The sequence below is a fragment of the Sander vitreus genome, chromosome 24 (genome assembly GCF_031162955.1).
Source record: "Sander vitreus isolate 19-12246 chromosome 24, sanVit1, whole genome shotgun sequence".
NCBI lineage: Eukaryota > Metazoa > Chordata > Actinopteri > Perciformes > Percidae > Sander > Sander vitreus.
The window spans coordinates 10,745,743-10,772,808 of NC_135878.1; the positions used below are offsets into that span (position 1 = coordinate 10,745,743).

General features: G+C 42.3%; 1 protein-coding gene across 2 annotated transcripts; it reads right to left on the reverse strand.

The window, feature by feature from the left end:
• Window positions 1–281: 281 nt before the first annotated feature.
• LOC144512628 (TSC22 domain family protein 1) lies at window positions 282–24,848 on the reverse strand. 2 transcript variants are annotated; one of them, XM_078243454.1, is made up of 3 exons: window positions 21,909–24,848; window positions 5,117–5,168; window positions 282–2,120 (listed from the first exon to the last, which is right to left on the reverse strand). In XM_078243454.1, exons 1-3 carry the CDS (start codon window positions 23,957–23,959, stop codon window positions 1,857–1,859), a joined length of 2,367 nt encoding a protein of 788 aa, XP_078099580.1. In that variant the 5' UTR covers window positions 23,960–24,848; the 3' UTR covers window positions 282–1,856. The 2 variants fall into 2 exon arrangements, with proteins under 2 accessions (XP_078099580.1, XP_078099581.1); XM_078243455.1 differs by lacking the exon at window positions 21,909–24,848 and adding an exon at window positions 5,573–6,060.
• Window positions 24,849–27,066: the final 2,218 nt, after the last annotated feature.

Consider the following 27,066-nt stretch of genomic DNA (forward strand, 5'->3'; position numbering starts at 1 on the left):
GTTGAGTAGAGAGAAAACGAGCTGTATTTATTTTTGTATAGTGGAATTATATGGTTTATTTCTGGCCAACCTACATTTTTGCATTAATGTAATGACTTAAATCCAGAGTTCTATGGTTTCTAGAGGGAGAAAAGGTATACATGTATGACCAAAATTAAACTTGTATACATATTTCTGAAGAATGCACCAATCGTCATCTATGAAACCTGTTGGATAAGATCGGTCAGACTTGTACTTAAAACCACGACATTGTTGAAGAAAAAAAATAAAAAATAACAGTCCAGGTTTTACATTTTTGTTTTTATTTGAGGTGCAACTGTCTAGTGCAATTGTAACGTCACATTTGTGATGGGCAGAGGAACATGCACAAAACATCGACATACTTCTGCTAGGCCTTTTCCTTTTTTTTTTTTGCCAAGTGTGTCATTATTGTGTTCAGCGCTGCAGTTGCACAACGAGCAACTCAAAACACTTGGCTGTACAAAAAACAAAAAGAAACCATCGTCATTCATGAAAATAAACAAACAATATCACACGTCCCCAAGCGGTGAAACAGTCCAGGTAATTTGAACATTTGAGATAAGCAACGGCAGAAGAGAGTTTGCATACAGTACAATGCCGTATGTCACTGCAGGAGAGACAGCATCTTAGTGTCGAGGTAAATAATCCTTGTGATCCCAACCTGAGTAATGACATCACAGGTAGTTTAAAACCTGGCAAACCATAGATATATATATATATATATATATATATATACACACATTTATATACACATATTGAATAAAACAACTAAAAAAGCTTTTATATATGTATCTATGGTTAGAAACCAGGCACTTGAATTGGAAATTCTTTATCTGTACAAAGTTCACTACTGAGAAACAGTCATGTCCTACTTATTTGCCTTTCCATCAATTACTTTTTTACAGATCACTAGGACGTTAATTACATCAACAAGAGCAGAAACATTGAAACAAGCAAACCTCTCGTACAAAAACCTTGATTCCCTGCATAAATGTTGAATGCTCCATCCAAGACCAGGGAGAGTGCGTTGAGGGTGGGGACGGTAATGTGAACCTTGAAGAGAACAGATTTCTCAAAGCGAAAACAATGAGGCACAGCTAATGTATATTTCGTAATCCTTTATAACCCCCTCTCAACCCAGAACATCAAGAAGACATTATCATCGTCTTCAGATAAAGAAAAATGTAAACTGGGCTGTTTGACTCCCATTCCAGATGGGTCGTACACATCTTTATAGCTCGTCCACTGTTAATAATCGGCCGAAAGTGCATGGAACGCAGCACTAAAAAAGAAAAGAAAAAAAAAAAGTGTGCGCAGATGGACAGTGCTGGCTTGGGGGGGGGGCGAAGATGATGGCACACTTTCCACAGGTCACACAGCAAGGGATTCGACAGCACTGACAAGAGCGTGCAGCATACTCCCACTGATTGGCCGGATCCCGCGTTAGCTCCTTCCTCCGCTGGTGGCTCTGAACAATGGCAGCGGCTGTAAGGGTCGACTGTCAGTTCCTGTCAGCTCATTCCTTCCACTCATCAAAACTATATTGAAGACGACGATGGTCTGTGGCAGGTAATAAAAGCAGACACACACACACACACACCGGTGCAATTTCAAAGTCTTTCAGTTCAATTAAATGTGCAACAACAACAAAAATTGTCCTCCGGTTCAGCTGACGTGTGCCCTCCAAGAGACGGTGGCATAGTCGGTCTTGATATTAGAGTCAGTTCACAGTATGGCAAAACTTCTTTCTCCTCCTTTTCTTCTTCCTTCCATTCCCCTTATTTCTCATCCTCTGGGGGTGGGGGGTGGGGGTTCTCCAGTGTGCCGTTTCTGTGTTACGCCGATGTGCCGGAGCTCTGTGTGGAAGGGAGGACTTGTGTGGTTCCGGCCGGGACCGGAGGCTGGGCGGTGCCATTCGGGGAGCCGCCAGTTTCTGTCTGTGCCTGAAACTGAGCCATTTGCTCGGGGCTGGCCAGGTTCTTGAGCAGGTTGTTCTCTTGCTCCAGCTGAGTGTTACGCTCGATCAGCTCTTTAATCTGCTCCTTCAACACCTCCACCTCCTCGCGCACGGCGTACATGAGGTGGCTCTTCACCAGGTCCTGACAACGGAGGGAGGAAGAGAGATTTGGTTAGCTATGTAATTCATCTCGTTTTCCCTCTTAGATAACACCTTATTCAAATCACATTTCTGTTTGAGGCTATTAACTCCTTGTTACACAACAAAACATATACAAAAATGCTATATACTTAAAATGTTTAACCCTTGTGTTTTCCTCAGGTCAAATTTGACCCGTTTTCAAAAAAAAATAATATCAGGAACTTGGGTTTCTTTCAACCAAATTGCCTAAAAATAACATGTATGCCATACAATGTTCTTCAGGTAACATAAATGATTACTTTCATAGACTTTTGGTTGTTTTATTCAATTTTATGGCATTTAAAAAAAATGTTTTAAATGGTTTCAAGACAGTATCCTGACTAAACTTTATTTACTTTAATTATCCATCCACATCCTCTGATCTTAACTATTAGTCAAAATAATTCAGAATTCGGAAAAAGTGACAAAAACGTTGAAAAACACGTGAAAACTGGTCGGAAAAAAGTTACAAAAAGCCGTTGAAAAAAGTGACAAAAACCTCGGAAGAAACGACAAAAAAGCGACAAAAAGCGCTGAAAAAAAAAAGCGAGAAATTAAAATTAAATTAGGTTTATTGGCCATGAATTAAAAAAAAAAAAAAAAAACACGTCAGAAAAAAATAAATAAATAAATAAGACATGTCAGAAAAAGCGCCAAAAGTTGATGGTTGATGGGAAGACAACACAAGTCAAGTCAAACCACATTGGAACTAAGACTATTATTCAATGAAATGATTAGTTAGGCGATTTAGCTGCATATGGACTGGACTGTATTTATATGGCGCTTTTCTAGTATTAACGACTACTCAAAGTACTTTTACATAGTCCAGGAACCATTCACCACACACATTCATACACTGATGGCGATGGCTGCAGTACAATAGAGGATGGCTACCCGACAGTACCCAAGGGGCCGGGCCGGGTTCGGACACATACTGTATTTAGAAATGATGTTCGGGTCGGGTCAGGCCGGGCCGGGCCGGGCCGGGCTTGGTGACATCAGCGCAATAAGGCATTGAACATTTTAAATTTAAAAAAGCTTATTATAGGTGCGCACCTGTGTTAACGTGCGCTTGTTGCCCCGTGTGCGCTGATGCGCTCATCTGTTGACATTTCCGAATGCCTTCCCACAGTTGCTTAATAAAAGTGGGCTTTCCACACAAACAAAACGTACATGTGTCATTATTATGAGAAAAAAAAGTCGGGCTCGGATATAAATATCTTAATGCCTGTTGGGCTCGGGCCGGGCTCGGACAGAAAAATTCGGCCCGATCCGCACCCTACCGTACAAGGTGCCACCTGCTCATCAGATAAACGTTCACACACATTAACACTCCGATGGCGCAGCAACTCAGGGTTCAGTGTCGTGCCCAAGGACACTTCGACATGGAACTGTAGGGCCAGGGATCGTTTATGCCGCCTTGCTTCAAAAGGAAATAATCCTTTCGTGGGTCAATAAAGATCTGAACTGATCGTTTCTGTCATTTTTCAAGCCATCTCCAAAGTGATGATTTACTGCTTTTCTCTCATTTGTAAATGTTATATTTTGGGGTTTTGGACTGCTGGTCAGACAAGTAATGTGAGGGTGTCACTTCAGGCTCTGAAGTGAGATGTGTGATGAAATGTCCATAGAGATGGACATTTATTCACTTTTTTTTAAAAAAATTTTTTTTTTTACACATTTTAAAAAGGCTAAATCAACTTGTTATCAACATGCCAATGTTGGTCAATTAAGTGAAAACTAAAAATTGAATGGCAACTGTTTTGATAATCGATTATTCATATCAAACACAATGCGGTTCCCGTTTCTCAAATGTGAGGATTTCTTTTATAATCGCCAGGTTTTGGACTGCTTGGACAAAACAAGCAATAAGAAAATGTCACCGTAGTCTTTAAAGACTTGTAAATGGCATTTTTTGGACATTTTGTAGATTAAATGAGCATCAAGTAATAGAGAAAACGTCACCAGATTATATCGATAGTAAAAAATAGTTGCAGCCCCATCACAAACTCCACGATTCACACTTACTCCTTGACTTCTATTTTTTATAAAAATGTGTTTTGGCTCGTACATTTATTTAATCTACTCATACACGCGCGCACACACACACACGCGCGCGCACACACACACACACGCGCGCGCGCGCACACACACACACACACACACACACATACAGTTAAAAGGCAAATTTTGCAGGACTGTCAGGAGGGGGAAAAAAAGGCATACATGAATTCCTCGGAAGAAGGTGGATTTTTCAAAAGAGAAACAGCTGTATAATGCATTCCCATGATGATGCTCGAGCTGTGCCAGGCTGCTGAAGGAGGATCTGCGTTTAATAATGTGAGCATCCCTCCTCTGGTCCCGCTCCTCCTCCTCCTCCCTACCCCGGCACGCAGCGAGGGAACAAAATGTTCCTGCACCGGGGTGGGAGGAGCCAATCACCGGCAGAGTTATTTATACTGAGCCGCGGGCGGTAGGGAGGCTGCTGCTTGCCTAGCAACACGGGACAGAGAGAGGGGAGAGGGCGAGGGACTAGATGTTTATGCATGAGAAAGAGAGCGAGAGGGGATAGCGTGTGAACCATAGCCTGGCCAACATCAAGTTGCCAGCAAGCCGGAGGTCATCGGTCTAAAATCGTGACAGTGCAGGAAACTCCTGTTGCCTCTAATTAACAAACCAGCAGGTGCATATATGCGGGAAATTGGGGTTTTTTTACGCTTCTGCAGCTTTAATGTCTACTAAAATTCAGGTCTACCATGATTCATTCATTCATTCATACTTTAACCTCTATAGAAAAACATAACATCTTACCAATATTATTTAACAGGCAATCAAAACATGACAAAATATAAGCAAACAGTTGTGAGAGTCCACGTCCTTGCTTGGCTTAACGTTACATAACATGGGCCTATTTACAAACACTGTGCGTGTAATAGGAGTGGGTTTTTAGATGCTTACCATTGCTTGTTCAATCTTGTTGTCAATGGCCACCACACTTGCACCGGAAGAGCTGAAAAGCGGAAAGAAAAAAAGATGTTGATTATACCAGCGTTGCATTGGCTGAATACTGCAGGTTGGATTTGAAAAATGTCTCCATCGAGGGTTTATAGCATACAGACGTAGACTGGTATTTGCGGGACTATGCTGACAATTAAAACACAAATAAAAAAAAGCCCGAGGTATCACATTATGAAGGTGTCATTAGCAAAACAAACATGAGGCTAATTCAGAGGAAATCTCAATTTAGTGTCTGCAATACAGCAAACGGAGGTCGAGAAGGCAGAAGACTTTGACTTTGATGGCGGAGAATCAATGAGCCAACATTTCAGGCACGGAGCTTCGTTTTTAATCTACCCCACTTCGCAAATAAGATAGTGAGATAGTGCGCCGAAAGCCTAGTGACGTTAACGTTACCTATTGTCAAGCGCGACTGATGCACTCTCCTTTCCGAGCACAGAGGACAGAAACGATATCGAGAAATTCCTCAGATGACAAACGCCAAGATCCATCGCCACCGTATAACATTGGGAATTCATGCTATCCTGTCCATTAAAACCCCCGAAGGCGATTCTTCGGCTGTGCAAACTGGAAATCCAGTGGTATAAAAGTAGAAAATATAGAGCATTATTGAGGACAGGATGTCGGGTCTGCTCTCCGGGCGACCGTGGAGCTCGCAGCCGGGACAGAGCACACAAAAGACTGCAGCTCCGCGCACCGCGGCTCTCTCTCTCTCTGGATAATACATGCAGGGAAAACAGCGCCAGCAGCCGCATGATTGGCGGAAAAGTGAGCTCATTAACATAATGCGTGCCGCGGAGCCCCGGATTGGAGGAGAGGTCGCTCATGGTAATGATTCATGCAACATCTCTCTACCTGCTGCACCGTCCTCTATAAAACACCGCATCCACCCACGAAATGAAAGAGCGGACTGCCTCGACTTAAACAGGACAAACGCAGCAATTTATCAGCGGACATTTAGCTGTTTGTCTCGTCTCAAATTGCGATATTAATGTGTTGTTTGTTTCATGCTTAAATCGGCTTAAATGTGGACCGCAGGTGATGGGAACACTTTGACTGAAACAATGTCCCCACCTATCGGCGTGCGCGAACACACACACACACACACACACACACACACACAGTAAACATAATCAAATGCCCACAAGCTGACCCTGTGGCCTCAGTGAAGTCCATCTGTGAGAGTAAATAAGCATTTACACACTGAAAGTCTGTGGAGTTGAGTGCTCCTCCTATGTCATTTGAATCAGACAGTTTGAATGTGTAACATGGGAACAGCCTGTTCTGTTATTAGGCTCTATGACAAATTATTTAGGAGTTCTCCCAAGTTTTTATTTTGCATGTCTGTGATGTGCGATAGAGCTGAATCCCTGATTCAATAGAGAGAAAATGACTTGTCAAAGTAATTTATCAAACAAATATTGGGTTGGTTTCAGCCACTCAAATGTGAGGATACGTTGCCTTTTCTCTTTTTATGTCATTGTAAATGGAATATTTTTGGGGTTTGGGACTGTGGATCAGACAAAATAAGACATCTGAAGACATCACCTTGGACTCTGGCAAAATGTGACGTCCATTTTTTTTTTTTTTTGACAATTTTCTGACATTATATGCATGAATGATCAATTGATTAAAAAAAAAGGATTAATCGATAAAAACAGTCAGTTGCAGCCCTAGTTAGTCTACTTGAGCCAAAAAAAAAAGAAAAGAGTATCTATTGTTAACTAATATCATTTTCTATTAATGCATCCTCAGATTCTAAGGCAACCACAGTTAAAGTTTTGGTATAAACAAATGATAACAGTAAGTTTGCAGCAGTATAGTTTAATAACATGAAATGGGATCTTGTAAAACAATAAAAGTAAGAAGAGGGAACTATTGCAACTAACGGTTATTTTATTTATCGATTCATCGGTTTAGTTTTACGATTACGTGTTCAGTCTATAAAATGTCAGGCAGTAATTTAAAAAGCCCATCACAAAATCAACACTTTTTCTGACGTTTTCGTCTCTTTTATCGACACTTTTGTCTCTTTTTTCAATGTTTTTGGCTCTTTTTTTGTTTATACGTTTAACGCTTCTTTTCACTACCATTTATAAACACAAACTTATTACCAGTTTTACACTCATTTTTGGAATTCATGGTCAGTACACCTCATTTATAGGAAATTATACCTAATTCTTGAGTTTAAAAAGCAGAAATTATGACTCATATTAAAGGAAGGATAATTAAAGAAGGGTAAATGTCAATGTTCAGTCTGGTTTTGAAACTTCTCTTTTTTTTTTTTGAAAGCACCCAAAAGTCAATGAAAATATCCTATCTTTTGTTGTACTTGCGAAGCGCGATGTATGGAATCATCCAAATAAGGTAGTTAAAAAGAAACCCATGTTTCTGATATAGACATTTTGGAAAAATAATAATTTGACCCGAAGACAACACAAGGGTTAAACATTAATGAAGCACATGCCACTTGAATTACACAAAAGGCAGATGCAATCAATTCTTTTTTGATTGAATCATGGGTCTAAACTACTCAAGCAGCACACAAAGAAAAGGAAGTACATTTAGAGCAAACAAGACTTGAACTAAAAACGGTCAGGGTGTGAATTTCTTATCACACTCGTGACCACACGGACGCATTTTAATTGAATTGGTAGGAGCTAACTGATCTCTAACTGCTCCTTATTCACACCTTTCATCGACTTTGACTGGACCCATGTAACGGCTTCAATCAAGCTTTAAGCACCAGTGGTAAGATCTTTGACTACACGTTAAACACCTGAGGTGCTTACGTTAGTTGTGTTAAATCTCTGGCTGGAACATTCATTTGAGTAAGTAGAAGTGTGTCAACATGGGAGTTTCACAGTTCAGAAACGTGTCTTGGGAGATGACAAACCCCTCAGCCTGCTCATAGCTTTCTATTTTAAGGGTTCAACAGTCAAGGGAACTCTGACGGGACCGAGTGATTTTTAGAAAACTGGAAAATAATGTTGGTAGTGACTTCTCCTTTTTCCTTCTTCCAAAAGGATCGGAGTCACATGCATGCACTGTTGTAGAGACCCTATTAATATGTGCTTACGCAAAAGCAACTATGTTGGAGACGAATATTAAACTCTCTAGAGAAACTGGTTGTTGGGTGCAACTATAGGAAAAATATGTTTTTGTAGGTTGTAAATTTGAATGTTGGACAAGCTGATTTCATATTTGTTTATTGGGTGCGGGAGACAGGAGTCTGTTAGTGGTGTGAAAACTGAGCAAAGGGAAGCAAATATGGGCTGACTGGATCAATTGAGGATCTGAAACACAAGACAAGACAAAGTCTTAATGCTGGATCTGTCCAGGACCACGTGTACATTAGCCAGCCTGGCTTTCACACTCACACACAGTCAGATGTAACATGCGTGTGCAGAAGCAAGAACATTGTGTCCTCAAACACATGTATAGCCCTTCAGGGCTGCGGAGCGGGCGTATGCACATGCTGAGGTGATGTGCCTCGATTCCTTGCTGCAGTTAGAGGCACTACACTCGAGTGCCAAGTTAGATTTGAAAACTGCAGGTGTTAAGTTTCCTGGATGAACGCTTTGATAACTGCAGGCCCTACTGGCATTTTTCTCCGTCAACAATGGATAGAAAAAAAAAAAATCATTGAACTGAACGCCACAACAACATTCAGACAGACACATCAACACAAAGCCCTTTGTTTAATCCCTAGGCTGCTGCAGTGGACCTGACCCCCCGCTACACCACCGCTGACCCCCCCCACACAATGTAACACTACAGCCATCGTTACCTCTTCAGATGCTTCTCCAGCTCCCAGAAGAGCAGCTTTAACGCCATGGCATCCCTCCACTGTGCTCCTCCTGCCCCAGCCTGCCCCTTCTCTCTCATTGACGCTCTCAGGCTCAAACACGCTCTCCGACCAAGCAGAGGCCCACCAAAAACACCCCAAAACAAACACCATCACCGCCGCCGCACCTCCTCCAATCTCCTGACCTGCGCCCTTTGGCCCTAACCCCCTACTTAGCTTAGCTGTGGGAGATTCACATAGGGGAGCCTGGCCAACATGGAGGATGGGGATGTGAGTGTGTGTACAACAGGAGTACGAGCCCTCCTGATTGCCCTCTTACTAAGCCCGAATCACATATAGACTCTCAGCCGATTGGGTGCATGATAAGGGGAAATTAGTGGGTGGGGTGTGATGTCACTGCATAAGAAGTCATGTTACCTCCCCTTCGGTTATATATATAACAGCCAGTAGAGATTAGGGTGATCCGTCCAATGGGATGAGCCACTTTAGACCACACACCCCGCTAGCACGCTAACAGCCTCCTACAAGCCACTCCCTTCGGTTTGCAACCTCAAACTCCTTTCTTGTTTGTTTCCTGCAGCATCCTCTCTGTGATGGGTGCGGGAGTGGTACTCTATACTCTAAGCCTCCTTGTATCAGTTTCTAGTGAAGAGTGAGTTCATTTTCCCTTAAATTCCCTGAAGATAACAACAAACATCCACCTCCTGCATCCTTCACATTTCCTCACACTCGTGCCCCTCCTTAAGGTATCTCAAGGAGAATGTGTATGGTGTACCAACCATGCCTTTAGCCGTCTTGTCACGCCACATCAGTGAATGCACACTGGATACACACTCACAGTATGGGTCTCCACTGGAGCAAGGCTCACGTGTAGCTCTATGTTAGCAGTAAAAAAATAAATAAAAATAAAAAAGGCTCCCACACAGGCACGCATTACAGTCTGAAAAAAAGACAATCACAACAAGATGGCTATCTAGACGGTAGATCAGGCAAAGAGCTGATGTAGGGCACAAAAACTAAAAGCATCAACACTGTATCTCAGCCGTTAAAAAAGTGTTGAGTAGAGGAACTGTAGAGAACAAAGGGAAGATGCAACCATAATTGTAGATGGTGCGCACTTGTGTGGACCACAAAATGGCGCCGAGGGGCGCGAAGAGTGAGTTTGTTGGTGGGATTGAGGCTCAATGCCTGCAGTGAAATTGTTAACCTCATTAGGTGAAGGTCACATAGTCTTTTCTTCCCTCCACTGTGTGTGTCACTAAATCCAAAAAGCGAGGGCTAGAAAAACCTTTTTTTTTTTTTTCTTTTCTTTTTTTTTAAAGGAACGGGAGATTCAAAACTACCATTACTGATTAGTAGCAATTTGTTTTTCTTAAGTTTATTTGTAATTTGAAGACAAAGCTCTTCGTATACTGTATATCTGTACATTGTGCACTTGCAGGTTTGGGGTCAGTGTACGCATGCCCCACTTGGAACAAAAGGCTGAGGGGAGCGTTCGTTGATGTGGAGACAGTTGACATTCAGCCAATCGCTGATGGTGCAACAGACTCAGCTCAGCCAATGGTGAGAGACCTTCATCACAGATGGGATGCTTCCATTCATTATTTATCCATGTCCATCTAAAGCTTGTGTATGTGGGCATGTGCACAAGGCTGACCCATATATTACCTAACCACTACGTTAAAGCTTAATGTATACTTATACTACACATGGGAGACTTAGAAAACAAATAGGCTATAAGGAAAAGTAGTGATCAGGTAATAATACTTTGTTTAAGTCACTTCCAATGCCAAATTAAAATCCTTATTGGCCAGGCTACCATGTTGATGTTACACCAAGCTATTAGATTTGATTAGTCAGGTAATGAGGTCTTGATCTTGCCTAACTGTGAATAAAACAATTAACAGGCAAAGCTCTTCAAAACAGCATCTTCACCCATCACAAAATGCTTTCTAGTCAAGACAACTACAGCCATATTAACCCCCCCCCCCCCAAAAAAAACAAAAACAAAACAACTGTTACCAGCTACATGAGTTTAAGGAGATCTGAATAGAAAATAAAAGTGTGGTGGTGTCCTTCGTCTTCTTCTTCGTCACACCCTGTGGAGCTTATATAAGGGCAGATGTGTAGCCACAGTGTAACAGCAGACAATGTGGAGGAATAAAAAAAAAAAAAAACAGATGGTGCATGCGTTGCCCACATGGTTAAACTATAAATTGTCATTGCAAGACAAGGAGTGAACTATATTATATATGTATGTGTGTGTGTGTGTGTGAGAAAAGTGACACCTATCTTTAAATCAAAATCCTTGTAGTTTTAGGCTCTTAGCTTTAAGAAACGCTCAATTTTGTACTTTTTGGGCATTTCTGTATATTACACAGCGGCCATATTAAAAAATAAAAAGACCTCCCCTATTTTCCTCCGGTGGTCCCTTAATGTCAGATAACGTCCATAATAATTGGACTTTGGGTTAGATTTTTTGACAGTTCAGTGGTTATGAGGAGCAATATGAGAGATAAATTTGGTAATCATTGATCATTGTTTACGTACATTAAACCACATTTTTGTTCATTAGTAAGCTACAGGACAGCGTTTTTCAAAACATGACCTGCGTGAAAGAGAAAAAAAAAAAAAAAAAAAAAATAATGAATGAGTCATTGTACCCAGCACTTCTGGAAATGTACTTCCGAATGCGTCTCTGTCCCCAGCACATTTCAAACCAAACTGACGCCCATGGAGGAGCCATAAAAAAACAAAAACTCAGGCAGCTAAACTGAGAAGGCTTACATGTGAATTCAGAAATATCTTGAGAGTATATGACTATATCATCATAATATAGAATTATTTTTTTTTAAGAAGAGCTGAGAGTAAAAGAAGGCAGAGGAGAAGATATATTTAAGCTGCAGTGTTCCAGAAAAGTGTAAAATCAATAGTGCCAACAGAAACCTAAATGCCTTCTTTTGTATTTGCTGTATACACTTGAAGGCGTCTCCCCATTCTACCACAGTCCTTCCTTTATCTCACAAAAGCCTCCAGCTGAGTGGAAGTAACGCTTCCGCCTTACTTTATTGTGCCGTTTGAGTAAAAACAGAGCTGGGCCATCACTCTGGCTGCAGTGTGTGGTCTTGAAAATGATCCAACTCTGCCACAACTGTAAGTTATAACCAAGGACACAAAGCAATTAGGGAAGTGACTTGGAACACAACAGGACAACACAAAAGTAACTCACAAAAACCACCAGTAATATTGGGTTCACTTTTTATATCCATCCTCAAATTAATGTTTCCCTGCTTCGCTCCTTGCACGTTCCCTCTTTTTTCATCGGTTTGTATGCCGCTCTGTGATTCGCCCACCTCCTTCCGCGTCACTTGTCCTTAAGCAGTGAGGAGACATCAGCTGGCGTGTGTGTCCCGTTTATGTGTGAGGCTATGTTTGCAAACTGGTAGGATCCGGTTTCAGAGGCTTTTGAACACTGGCATTTTACACAGAGGAGAACCAAGGCCGGCAGCAAGATCAACCCCACTGCGTGTGCGTACGTGTACACACACTCGCACTCACACGCAAATAAAGTGTGTTTATATCTTCCACATTTAGAAATAAAAAACAACAACAGATGAACAAGATTTGATGAAAAGAAAAGGGACAATTACATGATCAAATGTGTACCTGCAGCATGCAATTATTTTCCTGTTTTCAAGGTATAATTCATGAATAGGGAAAGCGTGCGAAGATAGCAAAATAAAAAAAAACTTCTATTGGCAACTGGGGATAATCTCTTTTGATCTTTGCACAAACAAAGAGCAGGAACACCCTAAAACTAGACCAGCTCTCATGGCATCACAGAGCTTCAGGGCAGCAGCTCTGTAGAGCGTAAGTGAATCAGTCTCTGCAATGCACGCAATGCCTTACATAACAGACCTCTGTGCCATATGGGCCACGGAAGAGACTGAAAAGAGAGACAGGGAAGAAAGAAAGGAGACTGAGCGCCAACATCTCTACTACTTTAGTGACACTGCAGACATGCCTTGTTCTTCTGATGGATGGGTGGATGGATGGATGGATGGATAGATGGGGTATTAACTTTGGACACTGTCACACATTCCTCACCCACTATGAAGTTGAAACACATTTTTAATGGAGGTAAAAATGAGGGAGGGAGTTTTTGTCTTTTAGGACGGAATGTGCGATATATAAAAATGTCAAAAAGATGCTATCATGCATGAAAGATTTCCCAAAGTCGGACGTGGTGGTGTTGGACGTCAGAGTACGGGCTTATCTGCTAATGTAAGCTACCGACCGTTACCATGAAACCATCCAGAAAATAGACGATACCGTAGGGTGATTTAACGTCACCGCTCATTTTACACACAGTTTAGGGCCGTCACAGCAGCGTGGCTAACGTTAGCTTCTTGTCTCATCTGGGGTCTGATTAAATTGGGGTCTGGGACAGTAAATTCATCACAATGCTATTTTCCAATAAACTGTAGCGGTCATATTTCACGGGTGTGAGTGTGGATTTAATGTCGCGGCTTTCGTCGCTGTTAATCACTTATTGAGTGAAGTAGTACTCGCCCTGTTGTTTATTTGGTTGCCATGACTTGACGAGTGATGACGTCCTGTCACTGTTCCAGATGCTCTGCTCACCGTAGGGGGAGAGAAAGCGGACGACAGTTGCTTGAGTTCAGTAGAGCAGACGGCGCTACGAGTTTATGACTTTTCATAAACAGCTGAAGGAGCGGTGGTGCGCGGTGTACATAGCGGAAACCCCGTTGTGCGTCTGCCCTATTTCTGATACCGTGGCGCTGGAAAATGTACCGTGACGGACCGCCACTATGCTATCAACATAGAGGACACTGGACTATCAAACTGGATAATAAAAGAAAGTTCAACATTGTTTGTTGTCATGTTTCACAAAGAGTTTAACCTCAGCCAGACCGACAACAAAGCTAGAAATATTATCACATCCATACAGATAGTAGTATACAGTTGTTAAGACATAATAAAATATGACACACTGGTATCGGATCAGTACTCGGCATTGGCCGATACGCAAGTTCAGGTATCGGAATCGGTATCGGGGATTATTATTATTGTGAAATTAGTGTTCATAAACGAGTAATGTATGGTCTTTAAACAATTTCAAGTGAATAACATAACAATTTACGGAAAATATTGTTGAAGCTTGCGTCATGTGATGGTTGTGAATGGTTGGTGCCCCTGGGCACTGGCCCCAGTGCCCTTATGGATAATCCGGGCACGGTGACAAATTTCACACGTCAAATTGGGATTCAACAGCCCCCTACCCTCACTCTAATCCATTTGTAAATATTACACAACCTCACGGTACACTGACAACATTAAAAACGTCACGGGAAGTTGTGCTGCTCACCCCCAGTCACAAGGATCTGCACAGTGTTACTGCTGTGAGGTTTAAGGGCTCGATGTCAGTGTAAACAGAGTTACTGTCATGTGCATTAACAGTGAGGATCTTCTCAGCAGCGGTTGAGAAACTTTGTTCCAGGCTCTCTGCAGCGTACAAGCTTCATGCAGTGATCGGAATGTGTTTTCACAGTAGGAAGGGTTGAGGCTCTGACACAAAACAATCCAAACTGGCTTTATGCAGAATATTATTGTTTCTTTTTACCAGGAAGTGTCACTTTCAGGGGGGAGATTTATGTTTTTCCTTGACAGGTAATAGAGCAGTCATGTTACAGTGGATGAGTTTGACAGTTCCCCCTCAAAAGATAAACAAAAGAAAAGGGCTTCCGTGAGAGATAACTGATAAATACTTTTGCACAGATTATGGAGACTGTTTTTCCAGTTTATTTATTTATTTTTTTTTAAGATTATTTTTTGGGCTGTTTTTTTTGCCTTTAATTGATAAGACAGCTGTAGGACACGCAGCCAAGGGCTGCAGGTCAAAATCGAAACCCACCGCTGCAAGCAAGGGCCGAGCCCATGTACATGGGGCGCACGCTCAACCAGGAGAGCTACCAGGGCGCCCCCTATAAAGTGCCCTTGAGCAGGACACATTGCCTGTCTGTTTAATGGGCTCTTTACTGAACTTAATCTCTGACAAAAAAAAAGACATTCAACAAAGCATCACATTAGATTAATATCCATCTAGTCTCCCAGGACCAAGCGTGATACACCAGATACTTTTAAGTCTAGTCTACTTCGATTTTTTTCCATTTTTGAACTCCTAAACAACACGCATAGCTTGTCTTAGCATTATGTATAAGCATTGGATGAGCATTGTCCTAAGCATTATGTTAATTATGTGAAATTACATTGAGCGCAACTTGAATTCAATGGCAGGTTACAAGTTGCTCAGGAGTATATAGTATTCTCCTCTTGCAGTAAGCTCAGCTGGAAACATTCAGGTGTTTTGCCACCACATGTTTAATTAAGGACATGAAATATCACACATCTCCGTCTGTGAGCAAATACCTGAAGGGGAAAAAAAGAAAAAAAAAAAACCCTCTCCTGTCGACACCTACCAGTTCACACACATGCCATGCACACGCACTCATCAATCATCCTGAACTCATAAACACGCTCCTGCTGAGAAATGCAGACAGACATGCATGCATGGACACATTTGACATTCTCTACTCAAGAATCTGCAGCTCTGCATGAAGGCACAAGGCGAGCAAACGTGACACCAGTCTCTACTTGGCTCTGCACCCCAGTCTCCTAAACCCACCTATGCCCCCACCAATGCCAACAAAAAAAAAAAAATGAACCGGCCAGAGCCGGGTGATGTTCTGATCTAGCTGCATTAAGATCTTCGCACACATCCAAGATGCACCTTCAGAAACGACAGCAGTGCCTGAAACGTACACACAATGTCATCTCAAGGAAGACTCAAATATTTTGAACAAAAACGAAAAACTCAAAATGTGTTACTTGGTATAAAAATCAATCAGCCTCATAGTGCAAGTACAAGTTGACTGTAATATAATGGGAGAGCCAAATTGATCCACATAATACCTGTACATTTTGTGTGTATTCAAAACGAGACACTGATAAATTCCGCTGTATACACTTTTGCAATAGGACATATAAAAGGGCCTCCAGAATAAGCTTTTTCCAAATAGTCTCAATCACAGACTCATTCAGAGAGGCTGATGTAACGCTGCCCATGGTAATAGATCCATCCCTAAAATAAGCACACCTACTGTGTTACAAACCCTGCCAAAGGATATAATCCTTGTACAATCACTGTACTGCTGGGGCCTTCTGCAGCCAGTAACCACGCTTATCAGAGATAGATAGATAGATATAGTCCAGAGAAGATCTACAACCACTAATTTCTGTAATTTATACATTGTGTGCAGGAAAGACCTTTCCACTTAGCTGTAAGGCACATTTTAGGTCAGTGATTCCCAAAGCATGTTAGGGTTATATAAACAACAGTTTTATGAACCAAGACTGCCACCTTGTGGGGTAACAGCAGTACAACAAGGTGAGAGAAAGAGCGTGAGAGGGAGAGAGACTAATGACAGTAAAGCTAATGTCTCTATTGAAGCATGATTAGATGTCACATCTCATTAACAGACAACTGACTTAGTAACTACCTTCAGGTTTGATTTATTGACCCTTAATCCAGGAGAGCCCGCCCAAGAAATAAGAAGCACCTCTGGACTTATTGTTTCACAAAGCTGCTGTCCGACTTTCAGTTTAAAGATTCCAAACAGGAATAAGAACGCAATAAAACAGGCTGCAAATGGTGTGCACGCACAGGCAGGCAAAACCTTGAAACTGGACTATCATATATTGCACGCATGATGTGCCAAATGCAAGCTGTCAGGTTGCTCAAAGACAAAGTACATTAGAGGCAGAGTTGTTTCCGTATAAGCGCATGACCAGGTTTCAAAATTAACTTGTTCATCTACCAGCCAAATGGCTAGTGAATGTTCAAATTTGACCAGTCAATCAATACCATTGTTGTTTTTTGTTTTTTTTGTCTTTGTCTGGCACGTTCAACTCCATATGTGCAACCACTTAAAGTCCCTTAAAACAACCCCAACTGTCTTAATAAATGATTTCATTCCCATTAAAATAAAAATAAAAAATATGGGCTTTGTAGGTACCTGGATAAAGAAATTGGAGAATTGACAAAAAATATTCAAATCATTTTTATATTGTGAAATTACTTTCTACTACTAAAGACTTGCACATAAACCAACAAAATATCACTCAACATTCTATGATTTGTATATCGTGATTACAAGGTCTAAAAGTTTGATTTTAAAATTGAAATAAGCTGATGTGTCTCAGTTTATTCTTGTCTTGGTTCCGTTTATTAATCATTTAAGCGTGTTTAAACAAAGCAGCCGGACACCTAACATTCTTATGTTGGGGTGTGTTCACAAGAGCAGTGGTTCACAAATAGGTTTGTCATCAGGCATGACTCACTGCTCGGTTTTATGTTTGTACTATAAAGAGAGAATCAGAATAGTGTATTGGGTTACATTTACAATCGTAACGCTAAGTAAAAATTGTCTACAGCTTCTCCTGGATCCTCTACCATGGCACTTATAGAAGCTAGGATTTTCTTAAAATCATACATCATAACATCAACAATTTTTGACGGTAGGTCCAAGCATTGATCCATATTTGGTCTTTGCCGTCGGGGACTCCCTCTACCTCAGTTTTTGGATGGCGAGCCAGTTAAAACCAGGCGTGTCAATATTAACAAAACACAAATCATGAGTCAAAGCCGGTATACCTGCAGTGCTTGACAGGCTGCATATTATCACTAAAACATATGAAAGACCATCAGAGACTGCAGCGCCACATAAAAACAGAACAGCTTTCAGTCACGTACTGACATTAAAACACACAGGGCTTGAAGAAGCCAAATCTTTGAATCTTTATGGCTAAAATCCATGCCTAGAAATGACAAACCAACATATTAGTCTTCTTACTTTAAGTACGTGCTCTAACCGACATCTTACCAGCAAGAAATCTATTGATGCTGGGAAGTCATGAGATGAATAACGCTTTTAAAAACAGATCAGAAAATCAGAAAGTAAGCCTGCGTCTCCAGAACATTACTTATTACGTCACTTCTTTTTTTTTTTTATTCCGTGTCTATTAGAAACAAGGCTCTTTTTGACAACCTCGTGCAACAGATTCTTCAATCTCTTACATCCCCCTTTGGCACACCTGTTGACTGTTTTATCATGATCATGACTGATGGATGATATTATCACTTCACTTTGTATTCAGGCTGTAAACCTGTGACTCCTCGGTGCCCTCAACTGCTGCTGCATACATGCATACTTCATTCAAATAGTAAATCACTGGGACTCAAACTCAAAAAGAACGCTGCTAATATAAAACTGCTGTGGGCAACTTTTAATGAGAAAATAATCAATAAAGATTGCACCTCTAACCGTTATGGCTCCAAAGGATCAGTCCACCATACATTACCCTAATAAAACTCACAAAATGTACTATGCCACTTCATATATATCTTATGACATTTAGCTGACTGGGAAATAGAAAATATCCACGGTATGGTAGTTTTGAACAAATAAGCACATGGTTCACAAGTTTTTAAAACACCTTTGGCATGGTAATTATTCCAAAAAAAAAATGCCTTGAACCACAGTTTTCAATAAACTAAATATACAGATTATTTTGATAAGGCTCATTGGCACTAGAAGAAGGACGTAGACTGTGCTCACATAAGCAGAGCTTTGTGATATTATTACACTATTTCTGCATCAAAAAAAACTTGTAGGGTCACACTTTTTGCTTGAGTGTTGCAACATCTCTACAGCTAATATAACTCAGTTTAAAAGGGGACTATTTTACACAGTGCATGCATTACTTATTGCGGTTTACAAGGCTACTAACTGTGGCAAGCAACTAATGAATGCATTCTCTGAAACCTGTATGAAAAGTCATATTTCTCTGTAGTTGTTGGTGGAATGAGAAAAAAAAAGGTGTGTGGATATCACACAGGCAACAGGTGTATAAAATACTAGAAGTGTGTGTATGAAAGTCACGAGTGCTTTCCTTCTACTGTGAAGCCCTGCTGGCAGCTATCCAAAAGTCAAATTATACCGGCACCGACCTGCAGGCTGAAATTCCACCCGGGGAGGAAAGAGGACCTGATGAAAACCCTTTCATTTGGTAATATGGCTGTCCCTACGGCACTCTCACTGACATCAACCTCAGAGACGGATATAGAGAGAGTGTAAAGCAGGTGACACATGCATAACCCTGCAATACACAGACATACCCTCACATCCCTGTTGTACAACAGGACACAAGTCAACCACACAGCTGTGCTACATCTGGAGTTGTCAAAGTCATGGCAACTGCAATGTGCCTTTAAAGAGTTAGACTGGACTCTGAGAACAAGTTATCACAACTGAAATTGAGAATGAATGCAGCTGATTTGTGCTCTGTGTACAACAATCATCCTTGTTAAGAAAAAACAGAAGAAAAAAAAAGAGTGATATGTCACAAACATTTTTGTTGCCGTCACCTTGCACTCTGGGAAAATGTAGTCCACATCTTTCAAATTTTTTCCGACATTTTTTTAGACAAAATTAGCAATCTTAAAAAGGACCGTTTGTTGCAGGATTAACCTTAATATTGGTCTGTAAACAAAACAATCTGTCAATGACAAAGGCATTCAAAGATGGTGTTAATTTGTCCGTCTGATGTATTCATGTACGCCTCTGGTTGTTTAAATGGAAGGGAAAAAAAAACAATTATGCATCTGCGGTGGCCTTCTTATGTGCTGTCACTACTGATCGAGTTGCTGTTCTGTTTGAGTTGATGGACTGTTTACCTTTTCATACACACTGTTGCTCACTCTCATTAGTAAATACGGGTGTAAATGCCTCATGGTATTGGTCGTCACTATGGCACGGGACTAGATGTTTCAGCTTGGAGGAAACACCGCACGTATTCAGGGAAAGGAGAGGGATATTTTAAGAGTGGAAAGAGAACGGACTACAGTGTTTCCCTTAGGTTTGTGGAAGACTAAGGTTTTAGGGGTCCTCCCGCAAGAACAGTTTGCTTTTCAATGAAAGAATATGCAATTTTACATCATTTTGGACCATAATTATAACCTTATGTGTTTAAAACGTTGGAAAATAGTGGATGATAAATAAATAACACTCAAAAAGCTTAAAGACAAAACTTGCTAAGGAAGTCCACTGGGGACCAACTACAATAATTAGATCTGAGAAAAGTAATTTACTTTGTTGTAATGCTCACATTGGTTTGGCTTATGTGGTGCCAAAAACAGCTTGGGTGCGCCGCCTAAGCTTTATAAAAAAAAGGTAGGGAAAACCCTGGACTAGTGTTCTAGAAGGAAAGGGTAGAGGAGAACAGTTTGGACAGCTACAATGATACAAAACTGCACATGGAAAGGAGACAGACAGAAAGAAAGAAAGAGAGGGTGACGAAGGGAAATCAAGAGACAGAGACAGATCGCAGAATGACATGACCATGAACAAAGCAGAGACACACACACACACACACACACACACACACACGCACTACACTGTCTGCAGGACAGTGGCCGATTCATGACAAGAAAACGGGCAGACACACTTTACAGAGACCATACAAAAGACACACACGGTCCCGATGGGGTGCCATGAATTGCCGACAAAAGCCTTCACACAGAATACAGCCTTGCTCTGTCTGCCGCTGAATATGACTACGACAGCGTTGAACCAGCGATTGCTGCACTCTCCTCGGGTTCAGACACAGTCTGAACAGCTGAAAATACATAACAGCTAGCTCCAGCCCACCAATGACCTGCTGTGCTGATAATTGAATTAGAAGTATGTTTACCGGTTCGCTCAGCAACTGTTGTCTTAATCATGGAACTACTCAGAAGTCTTTTATTTTTCTCCATTCCAAGTCTGATGTATACAGCATGTACTGTATATGTGCAACATTTGGGAGACCTTTTTCAGACAGAGAGTTTGCTAATTTGTTGCCAACTGCTAAATAAAAGCCATTATATTCAGGAATGTGTTTTGTATTTCAGTTATGGGTGCTTGGGCGAGACTGACAGTACTCAGTCAAACAACCTCCATACCCTGCAGCCATTATTGTTGTACTCCTACAACATGAAAACTCCTGTTAAACCGGTACACAGGGCAGTATAGTGGTAACACTAGAGTGCTGCCACAACAGTGCTCAATTTCTCTGCAGCGAGAGTTTGAGATTTATGCAACACAACTCCTGATCAGGCCCTCTATAGTATCTACAGCACAGTCTCTGAATGACTAACACTGCATCTTCAAATGGGGCATGGGAGATTTTTTTTCTAGGGCATCGACTCCATTTAGAAACTACCTGGAACTGCAATAACCACTTTTGAGCAGCAAAACATAGGATTGAGTAATTGTACACATAAATAAACCACTGCACAGTTCCCTCGGGTAATAAAAGACAACCTAGGGGGTAAGAAAGGGCGGAAGAGGAGACGCAAATACGAAACAAGAAAGGAAGGATAGTGTGAGGCAGTACAACAGAGAAAATGCAGCCTTACTGACACAAAGAGTAATGGAGGTAGATGTGTGATGGTAGGGGGTCGACCAGGGTAGAACATCTGCTGAGTCACCAGCTCCCTCGGTGACTCAGCAACTCCACTGCCTCTATTCCAGCCACTGATATTTTTACGATAACATGTCCAGCGAGCTGTTTTTCCAACTACTGTTTTTTGAACGAACACAGAGCTACGTCAGGGGACAGGGGATCAAGCAAATGGGACATTGGACTTCTAGATCTGAATGAAACTCAGTAGACAGTATTTGTGAGGAAATTCTACGATGAAAAGCAGCCAGAACTACACGGTTCACCTACAAAATCTTCACCTGCAAAACAGAGTTTACATTAGAATTAACAGCTTTGGCAGCACAGGCCTTCCATCCTTACCTGTCCTCCTCTCCTTCAGCATGCTGAGTCCTGAGGCCTGCAGCAGCAGCGACCATGAAGGCGCTGGCCTCAGCCGACATCCCCATGTGGGCCAGGGTTCCAGCAGCACCACCGGCCTGTGTGGCCCCCTCTCCACCTGCTGCGACCCCTAGCCTGGGCAGACCCAGCAGGCCTTGGTGCTGGAGCAGGAGCTTCTGGGCATCCTCCAGCTGGGATGTTCTTATGGAACTCCCTCCTCCAGGGACCTGGGTGAAGGTGGCACCCGGGGTGAGGAGAGGCTGGAGGTCAGCTTGCAGTGCACTCAAAGGCATGTAGGGGGTCCCATGGGTGGGCGCTACTGGGACTGTAGCAGTGGAGAGGGACTGGACTTGTGACTGTGGGTGAGGTTGAGTTGGGAGGGTCTGTGGCTGTCCGGCAAAAGTTGCCTGGGCAGGTGGGGCTACCGAACCTTGATGGGGTAGCTGCTGAGGAATGCTGATCGGTGGCGGTGCCATGACCCCTGAAACTGGCGTTATGGAGAGTCCTGTTGTAACATGTGGCAGCGGAGGCTGGACCTGGGACTGGAAGGGAGCAGTAGGCTGGATAAAGTCTGGCTGCCGGACACTTCCCGGGGCTACGACCCCTCCATGGAACTGGTAACCTCCTTGGGGTTGAGCCTGGTGGGGATCCACAGTATAGGGCAGCTGCTGGGGTATTACATGGGGAGGCTGATTTACACCAGCCTGTGATGTCACTGTAGAAGGGACAGTGACAGGAGCCACTGGGTGCTGCATGTGGGTCCCACCAACAATCTCCTGGGGTGAAACATAGGTCAGAGGAGTGGTTTGTGCCAGTCCCTGTGGTGGGCTCTGCATGGCTTGTGGACAAGTGAAATCTTGACTCGGCGGCTGAAGCGTGTGAGGTGGCTGTACAGCAGGTATACCCTGCTGACTAATCCCGGCGTTACCAGCCTCAGTCTCTACAGCCACCTCCACGCCTTTTGGTGCCTCAGATGTCATTGGATGAGGAACCTCCTTTTCATAATACTCTGTACATGTCCATCTTCCTTTGCGGAATGGCTCAGAGTTAGTGTCTAGTTTGACCACCCTAAAACGAGAGCCAATAGCTGTCTGAGTTTGGGTGTGCTGGGTTTGAGTGTTGGGGGCAGCAGCAGACAGTCCTGTTCCTCCTCCAACAGAAGCTACTTGTCCACTCACACTAGTGTTGTCAAAACCTGCAGGCCCAGAAGGAGGAACTGCAGAAGCAGTGTTAGCTGACACATTAGGAACGTTCCCACTGCCTTGTAGATGTGGATCAGTGGCTGTCCCACCAACAATAGGGGCTAGTGGTTGAGTTGTTCCACCTGCAGGCTCCAACATCGGTGGCCTCTGGCTAGGCCCGGCTTTGGAAGCCATAGCTGGGCTGGAGCTACCCACGGGAGCAATGGGAAGAGCTGACAATGAGGGTTCAACTCCTCCCAAACTATCAGAGTGATGATGGTGGGGCTGGCTGTGTTGCTGAGGGTAATAATGAGACTGCATGGTCCCATTTACCATAGAGGTGTGCTGCTGAGACCCCTGAGAGATGGAATGATGGTGAAGAGGCTCGTTGGGTGACACAATTCCAGGTGTATCGACCCCATGGAAACTGTTGAGTGTCTCATCTGAAGAGCTTCTCTCTGGCACACCTGTATCTGTGGCCCTGGACACGGAAACATCCAGCATATCAGAAGAGGAGAGGTCTTCTGTGTGTGACTCATCCATATCATCATAGCTCTCGGTGTCATCTGCTAAACTGTTGTTGCCGCTCACATTGATCTGAGCTGATGTAACACTTGTTATCTGGAAGCCGCTCTTCTTCTTCACCTGAGCGCCAGACACTTGGGACAGCGGCTGGTGGTGGAGTCCGGGAGAACTGGATCCAGCCTGGGTGGGATTGTCGTCAGCCGTGTTGACTCCACTGCCACCGGCCGCGGAGGAGGCAGGCGCGCCGCTGCTACCCCTCCTGTAGTGGTGAGCCGTTTTCCTACTCCCGGTCCCAGACGGGTCCCCAGTAAAGTCCTGGTGGTGCATCTTTACCTTCAATTAGTTGCAAAAGGCCAAGAAGTGGCTGACGGCTGCTGGCGCTACCTTCTAGCTGGGTCAGCTGCAGTACCGCGATACTAACGAGCCATAAGTCAGGTGATTTATGTCCTTTAAAAATCAAGCTAAACTATCCGGGCTGTCGTTACGTTGTCGAAACGCTAGCTCATAAGCGGTGTTACTCTTCTTAACACAAGTATTAATCCAACTTCAGAAAGACATCAACACTGTATTCAATTGGCTAAGTAATTAAATAAAACAAAGAATGTGAAATCCAGCTAACCGTCGGTTAGCTTCAAGCTGTGTTGGGTCGCCAGTAGCAATTAGACATGCTCTTCCACAACTTGTCTCTTCACTACTTATTACGATTATTTTGAAGATGTTAGTGTCACAATTAAACACACAAAAATACGTCTAGCCCAGAACAGTTTAGGTTTACTCAGGTGGTCTTCAAAGTGAACGTGAAAGCTTCTAGCTGGCCGGTGTATGTCGCAGGAATTCAGTCGTCGCGTCAATTCCTCTCTTGCACGTCGAGTCTCCTTTTTCCCCGAAACAAAAATGATCCTGGCGAAAAATTAACTTAATAGACAACGATGTCTAAATAATATCCGTCTTTGTAGTGGCAAAAAGTGCTCGCTAAGTCCATCTCGGTGTGTCTTTCAGTGTCCGTGTTTGCTGTATCATTGCCGGTGAGCAGCAGCAGCTAACGGGCTGTCAGTCTCAAAGGAGGGAGGAGGAATGCAAACACTGCAACTGCGCATGCGCGTCACTGCCTGTTTCGTCAGACTTGTGCTACGTTCAAGCTCAATACTGTAAATAATATATACAGTCATTGATAGAGACGTGTTTGTAACAACCATATTGGACACTCTATAACAAGTATACCTAAATACATTAAATAATTCCAATGTAGTAATAAACCGTTACATGACAAATACTGTAGGCCTACCTGTAGCGGGTAAATTTCACAAGGCATATTCTTAACGTTTTTCTGGTTGAATTCGTTTTTTAGGCTACATTAACCTTTTTGACAAACAAAAAAGTGAACGGACAGTGTCATTTTTTAAATAATTATTTTCTGTAGCCTCTGAATAAGTCCTACTGACTTATCGATGTCATTGTTTATTTGTTATGTTTAGATATCTCATGTTTTATATTTCATTTACTTTTTCATATTGCTATGCTATGTGGTTTTTTTTTGTACACACTGGAATCTTGAATTGTAGGATAAGAATGTCCATGACCTGCTGAATGTCTGTCTGTTCACAATGTTTCATAAAGAATAACAAAAAAAACCCGGAATGTACAAAGTCCAGGTATTCAAGTAGGCCTAGGTCAGGCCGAGTTTTTAAACATTTATTTTTTATTAGGATCGATGTATTCTGATATTAATCGTTTTACATCATTTAGACAATTTAATATTAGAAAATTGGGCGTTTTCCAAAGTATTTCTCACTCGAACCCATAGATGTACTTGAACCAAATAGCCATGGTTAGAATGTCCGTTTTACAATATTTACTAAGCAATTGAAGGCAGCACTAGAGGGGGCGTTTTTATTTATTTTCTTGGACCCCACTGTTTGGGAAGTGCTACTATAACCAAGCTGAAAAAGTCCTGAGTAATGTCAAAGAATTTCTATCTATCCGTAGACGGGCTTTGGTAATGTATTTGAAGCTGGTCTAATACGTATTTTCCTTGTTTATTTGCTAGCTACTGGTTAATAACAAATTAAACCATTATCTAACAGTTGCCCCTTTACACATTAATTATAAAGTCAGCTAAGACTGATTTTCTTCATGGCAAAAACAGTATACTGAATTTTAGAAAAGTTCCAGCCTCTAGTTTCTATATTCAAATAACCTTTTGATGGATGAGATAACAAGCCAATCATTGCTGTCATCTCATGCAAAATCAGTCCTGGTTCAGTGGGTTGAGCAGGTGCAAATATACTGAGTGGTTTATGCCTCGATGCAGAGGTCATAGGTTCGAATCCAACCTGTGACGATTTCCTGCATGTCTTCCTTCTCTCTCACCGCCACCTAAATTAAGGTGGAAAAGCACAAAAAAAAAACAGTCCTGACACAAAGATAAAGTTGAACCATCTCCTCATATAGGACCCTGCTTGTCTCACCTGTTGGGTTGAAGTCAGCCGTTATTATACAAATCCCCCTATACACAATCAGATTATAATGTACTTATCGGTTTTTGTGCCTGCCTTCTGGCAACAGATTCTAAACATATAACAGCAGGACAAGAAGGGTTGCCAGAAAAATCAAAGAGTTGAGACACGCCTGTCAGAGAACTTCCAACCTGTCAGCATCACGGCTATTCATAAACACATCACATGCACCTTTAGGGGAGGGCGAGCTATGGGAAAGTTCCACTCCGAAGTCTGATTCCAAAGGTTGCATAATGTTGAAACCGCAGAAAGTAAACAGAGAAATGTAACCCATGCTTTCTGTAAACGTTCAACCTTGAACGTCAAGACTGTTCCTTGACAGCCTCAGCTTCTGCTGATAAGGAGTTTAGACATGCGTTTAGTCAACAAGAGTAATGTCAACCTTTACTTAAATGTTTAAATGATTCAATATAAAACGCTCATAATCACAGGGCATTTTCCTCTCGACCAATGGTGATTTAATTCTACATGGAAAAAATTATTTAGCCAATACATTACAGCAATAATGTAACAATCCAAACACATGGCATCTATCTAAGCAAACTATTTCTATATATGAAGAAATGTCACCATAAACCATTTCTGTGCACTGGTGTGAGAAAATCTTCATCGAAACTGTGCATGCATCTTACGCAGGAGAGCATATGAACAATGCTTGGAGAACAACTTATGGCATTGTTGCTGCGGCCACTACTGGTAACCTGATAAACACCTGTGCATCAAGATTCCACTAAAAAGCAAACATGATCATCGGGCTGGAGAAGCTCATAGTACCACTATAAAAGGACACCATGTCTCTTTCTATGGGAGGAATTTCCTCCTGCAGTGTGCGCTGTGTTGTCTGAAACAACTTCTTTGGCCTGGAGAACACACCTCAGAACCAGAAGGGGATAAAGGATAAAGTCACACCAGCTATCC

What these genes read in the sequence shown, in the direction of transcription:
- LOC144512628 (XM_078243454.1), bottom strand. Translation starts at nt 23,959, where the DNA reads ATGCACCACCAGGACTTTACTGGGGACCCGTCTGGGACCGGGAGTAGG. An exon ending in GCTGAAGGAGAGGAGGACAG is followed by an intron (nt 5,169 to 21,908) that starts GTAAGGATGGAA and finishes TCCGCTTTTCAG; the next exon opens with CTCTTCCGGTGCAAGTGTGG. An exon ending in ACAAGATTGAACAAGCAATG is followed by an intron (nt 2,121 to 5,116) that starts GTAAGCATCTAA and finishes CTCCGTTGTCAG; the next exon opens with GACCTGGTGAAGAGCCACCT.